Source organism: Trichechus manatus, unplaced genomic scaffold, assembly GCF_000243295.1.
Source record: "Trichechus manatus latirostris isolate Lorelei unplaced genomic scaffold, TriManLat1.0 scaffold00021, whole genome shotgun sequence".
NCBI classification, from domain to species: domain Eukaryota; kingdom Metazoa; phylum Chordata; class Mammalia; order Sirenia; family Trichechidae; genus Trichechus; species Trichechus manatus.
Window position 1 is genome coordinate 17783609 of NW_004443957.1, and position 6928 is coordinate 17790536.

Sequence of the window (6928 nt, forward strand, 5' to 3'; positions counted from 1 at the left end):
TCAGCCACCCCTCGGAAACCCTATGAGGCAGTTCTCCTCTGTCCCATAGGGTCGCTATGAGTCAGAATCAACTCGAAAGAAATGAGTAGTCTCTTGTAACTTCTGTCTTGGAAAAGTAATGAGATGTAGTAGGGAATGCAGCAGATTCTGATCCTTTTTCTGTACTAAACTATATAACTGGAAAAGTTTCTTAATTGCTTTTTTTTTTTAGTGATATATAACTCACATACCATAAAATTTACCCTTTAAAGTGTGCAGTTCTGTGGTTTTTAGTATATTTACAAGGTTGTGCAACCATCACCACTAGTTCCAGAACATTTTAATCACCCCCAAAAAGATGTCCCATATCCATTAGCAGTCATTCCCCTTTCTCCCCTCCTTCCAACCCCTAGCAATCACTAATCTTTCTGTCTCTGTGAATTTGCCTCTTCTGGATATTTCAGATAAATGGAATAAAATAAATGCGTTTGGCTTTGTTCACTTTAGCATAATGTCTTCAAGTGGTAGCATGAATCAGAACTCGATTCTTTTTTATGGCTAAATATATTCTACTGTATGAGTATACCATATTTTGTTTATCCATTCACCAGTTGATGGACCTTTGGGTTGTTTCCACTTCACTATTTGGCTGTTATGACTAAAGCTGCAATGGATATTCATGTAGAAACTTTCGTGTGAACATATGTTTTCGCTTTTGGGGATATACCTAGAGGTGGGTGGAATTGCTGGGTCATATGATAACTCTATGTTTAACCTTTTGAGAAACTGCCGAACTGTTTTTCAAAGTGGCTGCACCATTTTTATATTCCCAGTCTTAATAGCTTTTTAAATTTTATTTCTCTTATCTGTAAATACAAAGGGTGCACTCAGGGTTTTGCTGAGAGAGAGTATTATTCCAAAATATTTTTTTCTATCCAGTTTTAAATATTACATGTAACATTTTTTTGCTAAGCAAAGCAGATTAGTAAAAATTCAGAAGTCAGTGATAACTTTTACTTGCTTTTGTTATGCTGACTTAACAATTCTGTTTTATTTCTTATAGAGAAGCTTGCAGAAGCTCAGCGCAGATTTGCTACACTTCAAAATGAGCTTCAGTCATCACTGGATGCACAGAAAGAAACCACTGGTGTTACCACACTGCGACAACGCAGAAAGCCAGTCTTCCACCTGTCCCATGAGGAACGTGTCCAACACAGGAACATTAAAGACCTTAAACTGGCGTTCAGCGAGTTCTACCTCAGTCTTATTCTGCTGCAGAACTATCAGGTACTTAAATTCTCATCCTGGAGAATGGAATGTTTAAATAACTGAAAAATTCCAATAAATCGAATTACCTTGAACTGTACTGATGACACAGTTCAAAAAGGAAAAGCCTTAGTGTGTTATTTTTCTTAGGGTTCTTATTCAGAATTCATCTATCTTTATTGGCTAAAAGCCATGTATCAGCGGCAGTCAAACTGTGTTAACAAAACTTCTCTTTTTGAAGATCAGTTTTCTAAAAACTTCTTTTTGTACCAAATTCAAGAGTAGACCTTGACTCGTGTACTAATAGTTGGCTTCCTATTTTTAGAGGCAGCTCTGGTAGTGGTGAATAGAAATAAAGAATAATTTATGATTACCCAACCATTGTTGGCTGTGTAAGACCTTTTATATTTTTCTTAACCAATAGCAAAATTTCGACAAAAGCAATTGAACAGTTAACTTTTCTGCAACTGACAGTAATAATACAAAAGGTCCTGACTTTTCAACTTGCCACTAAAAGAATTCTTTAATTTTACGATCCACAGGCTGCAATATAACAGTAATTTAAAAAAAAAAGTCCTTGAGAAAGAAGAAACTAAATCACAGTAAACACATGAAGAGACTAAAAATCTAAGCTATTATGAAATATCACTTACTATTTTAAAACCCAATCTGAAAAATTAAACTTCCATGTATGGTAAATACAGGACTTTTACTCATTTGTAAAGGAGCCTGGGTGGTGCAAGTGGTTTGCCATTGGTTGTTAACCCAAAGGTTGGCAATTTGAACCCACCCAGTGGCTCTGCAGAAGAAAAGGCCTGGCAATCTGTTTCTGTAAAGATTACAGCCAAGAAAACCCTATGGAGCAATTCTACTCTGTAACCCATGGAGTTGCCATGAGTCACTGGGCCGACTCAACTGCAGCTAATGACAACATGTATTTGTAATTCTCTTTAAGATTTGTTTACATAGTTAAATCTATAAAGAATTTAATTGGAAAACATTATTCTTCACTAATAAACATTTAAATGGGCAAGTGCATCTCCCTAATCTTTAGAGAGACCTTATGCATTATTGTTTTTCCATTTTATTCTTGTTGTTACTTACAATCAGTGGTTAAGATCATCATAGGATGATACCCCATATAAAAACTAAAGTTTACAAAACAAAGATATTACCAGGGGTAAATATTAAAATTTTAAAATAAAAAAGTAATTAAAGTCTCTTGTCTGCATTAATGTAAGTTGTTAATGTATGCAGTCTACTTATTTGTATCTTTTCCTTTCATAATTCTGCCTTCTTCTTTGATGATTTAGTATTTTATCATTCCAAGAAGAACCCAGTTGGAAAATAATTTTAGAAGAGTAGAAAAGTAATTAGATAAGATTACTATGTAGTGGAAATTCCTTTGCTTTGAAATTTATCCATAGCTTTATAGTTTAATTTTTTAAAGACATAAACAAAGATACATTTCCTCTTTCCTATAATACTATAAAAATAATGTTTATATCATTGATTATGCTTGTGTGTTACAGGGAAATACCCTTGTTACATTGTTTATTTTAACCTTATTTAACTTTATCAGCAGCTTTTACATGGAGTCATTATAAAAAGTTCCTTAGAAAAACCAACATAATTATTAATTATAAAAATTCTTCCCTATCCTCGATTCTTTGGAGTATCTATTTTGTAAGAATGCATTTCTTTTGAGAATGAGGGAAAAAGGAAAATTCGTTAAAAAACAATCTCCAAGTCATGGTGTATGTGTGCATCTCAAGGAGAGCTTAAGATGATCTATTAAACTATGAGAAAAAAATTATAAACAGGCAAGCCTGTTTTGGAATGTGTGCTCAATACATAGGGATATGTGATCAACAACTCTGGTTTACAGATTCTTGCAAATCCAAAGTTTCCTGCTGCTTTGCATGTTGGGCAAAGAATGATAGAATTTGAAAATGTAGAAAAGTATAGCATTTTTGATACTGTGGAAAAATGAGGAAAGGTGAACACTCCTCCCCATTATCAGTAGATCCCTGTAAGGAGGATCGCTTCTTTTCTACTGACTCTTGTCACTCCCATCCCCAAACTGAGAATGGATGGAAACAAAATGAAAGTTGACAGAACTAGAAGATCTGTCTTTTATGCTGGTATATACATGCTTGCATAAATGGGGGGAATGGACTGCTAAATCAGCCCTTCAAAAAGCATTAAGTTTGTGTTCGGTGTACGATAAATCCAAAATATTTTCTGAAAATGTTCTTTTGACCTGAGCATCAAAATAATATAAATTAGCTATTTTGAAAACAGTTGTACTAGAAGACTGGAAAAAAAATGTTTTGAGTTCAGGACTTTCAATAATTTACGTGGAAATGATGGGTTCATATCAGGGTTTCTTTGTCTTACTAATAGTTAGCATACTACTTAAAATAAGTAAGTGGAATAAGAAGAAGAGCCGTGTCCTTTTAGTGGTAAATGCTTTTATAATGAAAACATTGTCATTTCCCTGAGTACTCAATCTTAGTCCACTCAGCTCTGTCAGTGTATAGTGCTTGTTATTTTTCATCTTCTTTGATGGTGGTAGAAATTATAGTAGTGTTTCTCATTTCTTTCTGTAGAATCTGAATTTTACAGGGTTTCGAAAAATTCTTAAAAAGCATGACAAGATACTGGAAACATCTCGTGGAGCAGATTGGAGAGTGGCTCATGTAGAAGTGGCCCCATTTTATATATGCAAGAAAATCAACCAGCTCATCTCTGAAACTGAGGTACAGCAGTGCCATTTATATAACACATATTTTCAATACATCCATGTTTAATTTTAATGAAAGAATTTCTTGTTTGTTTTCTTTTTGTAATTAGTTGCTAGCTTGAATACATCTAGTCTTACTCATAGTTTTTTTTTTCCTTTTGCTTTATCAGTAAACATTCACAAAGAGGTTACAGAATAACATATATATAAATGGTACAGAATTATTTACTCATCACTCAAATTTAATATAACCCATGTCAAAATTTAATAACTTCTCTTTCTAGGCTGTAGTGACCAATGAACTTGAAGATGGTGACAGACAAAAGGCTATGAAACGATTACGTGTACCCCCTTTGGGAGCTGCTCAGGTTAGTCTTTGCTTCCAGTTGTTTGTTTGATTGGTTGTGTTGGTTTTGCCTGTTTATTTTTGTTTTTGGTTTCAGTACTTAAATTACTTTCATTTTTTTCAGCCAAATTTTATAAGTAGTTGTTAAAATTGTTATTTTGTTTTTAAAAAATTAGATGCCACAACTGGAGTAAACCAAAGCTAAAAAGTTTCCTGAATACAATCAAACACATTGAGACAGGGTAGCAGGGGTAGGGGTCTGGGGACATGCTTTCAGGGGACATCTAGGTCAATTGGCATAACAAAGCTTAGTCAGAAAATGTTCTGCATCCTACTTTGATGAGTGGCATCTGGGGTCTTAAAAGCTTGCAAGCGGCCATCTAAGATGCATCAATTGGTCCCAACCCCCCTGGAGTAAAGGAGAATGAAGAACACCAAAGACACTAGGAAAGTATTAGTCCAAGAGACAGAATGGGCCACATAAACCAGAGACTTCATCAGCCTGAGACCAGAAGAACTAGATAGTGCCCAGCTACCACCAGTGACCGCCCTGACAGGGAATACAACAGAGAGTCCCTGATGGAGCAGGAGAAAGGTGGAGTCCAGAACTCAAATTCTGTAAGAAGACCAGACTTAATGGTCTGACTGAGACTGGAGGAACCCCAGAAAGCATGACCCCTGGATTCTCTATTAGCCCAGAACTAATACAATTTCCGAGGCCAACTCTTCAGACAGGGATTGGACTGGACTGTGGGACATAAAGTGATGCTCATGAGGAATGTGTCTCTTAGCTCAAGTAGATACAAGAGACTAAACAGGCAGCTTCTGTCCAGAGGTGAGATGAGAAGGCAGAGAGGGTTAGGAGCTGGTTGAATGGACATGGGGAATTAGGGGTAGAAAGGAAGAGTGTGCTGTTCCAGTATGGGGAGAGCAATTAGAGTCACATAACAATGTATGTGTAAATTTTTGTATGGGAGTCTAACTTGAAATGTGAACTTCATTTAACTACAACAATAAAAACGAGATGCCAGATCTCACTTCATACTGAATTATGTCATCCCACCTTTCCATTCTTACTCTGTACTCCTCCCTCTCTTCTTTATTCTGACATGCTAACTTCTTGGTCTCACCAAGTGATTAAGGTGAGATATTTATTTTATTGATATGGGGGTTTGAATATACTGGGCTACTGCACCAAGAAAAGCATTTATTAAATGATATCTACACAGTAGTTTTACCAAAAAAGGCATTTATTAAGTGATATCTCTGTGCCATAATACATTTAAAAGAATTTAAATCATGCAAGTATGGTCTCTGACCACAATGTAATAGAAATTAATAACAGAAAGACTTTCCTTAATCTAATAAAAGACATCTAAGAAAAATCTGTAGTTGGTATCATATTTAATGATGAAACACCGAGTAATTTCCTCCTAAGACTGGAAGCAAAATAAGGATGTTCACTCTCACCACTTCAGCATTGTACTGGAGATTATACCTAGGGCAGTAAAGTAAGAAAAAGAAATAAAAGGCATACAGATTGAAGGAAAGAAGTAACACTGGTTTCCTTTTGTTTTTTTTTGCCAGTGACATGGTGATTTATGTAGAAAATCCAATGGAATCTTAGCTACTAGAACTAAAATGTGAGTTTAGCAAGGTTACAGAATATAAGATCAATATACAAAAGTCAATTTCTCTGCAATACATGGGGTTACCATGAGTTGGAATATACTTGACAACAACTGAAAAACAAAATGATTTCTGTATACTAGCGGGAACACTTGGAAATAAAAAATATTCAATGCTATTTTCAATACCATCAAAATATGAAATACAGTAGTCCCCCCTTATCCGTGGGGGATATGTTTCAAGACTCCCTTGCATGCCTGAAACTGCAGGTAGTACCAAACCCTATATATACTGTGTTTCGTCCTGTACATACATACTTATGGTAAACTTTAATTTATAAATTAGGCATAGTAAGAGAGTAACAGCAATAACTAATGATAAAATAAAACAATTATAACAATATACTGTAATAAAATCTATGTGAATGTGGTCCCCAGGAGGGATGGAGCAGGACAGTGCAAGATTTCATCCCTCTACTCATTTAACGTTTTTGGCCAGTGGTTGACTGTGGGTAACTGAAACCATGGAAAGCAAAACCGTGGTTTGAATTCGCCCACAAGGGACTGGGCGGGGGTGAGGGTTGGGGTAAGGGGAAACTGCTGTACTTAAGGATAAATCTGACAAAAGACCTGTATGTTGAAAAGTACAAAATATTGCTGAGAAAAATTAAAGAAGACTTAAATAAATGAGAGAAATACCATGTTCATGGATTAGAAGACTCGATATTTTTAAGATGTCATTTCTTCCTAAATTGGTCTATAGATGCGACATAATCCAACTCAAAATCTCAGCTGGCTTTTTTTTTAAAATAAAAGTTGTTCATTCTTCAAAGAGATGGAAAAACTAATCATTAACTTTATATGGAATGGGAAGAAGCCCCGAATAAGTAAAGCACTACTGAAGAAGAAGAATAAAGTTGGAGGACTCACACTACCTGACTTCAGAACCTACTATACAGCTAC

The 6928-nt window shown here is 35.3% G+C and overlaps 1 protein-coding gene across 1 annotated transcript in view; it reads left to right on the plus strand.

The window, feature by feature from the left end:
* The window catches only part of XPR1 (xenotropic and polytropic retrovirus receptor 1), a 259105-nt gene that overhangs the window by 182323 nt on the left and 69854 nt on the right, over positions 1-6928 (plus strand). The window contains exons 4-6 of the mRNA XM_004372880.3: positions 1043-1266; positions 3858-4007; positions 4276-4359. Coding sequence (XP_004372937.1) covers positions 1043-1266; positions 3858-4007; positions 4276-4359 — 458 coding nt within the window. The remainder of the gene's footprint in view (positions 1-1042; positions 1267-3857; positions 4008-4275; positions 4360-6928) is intronic.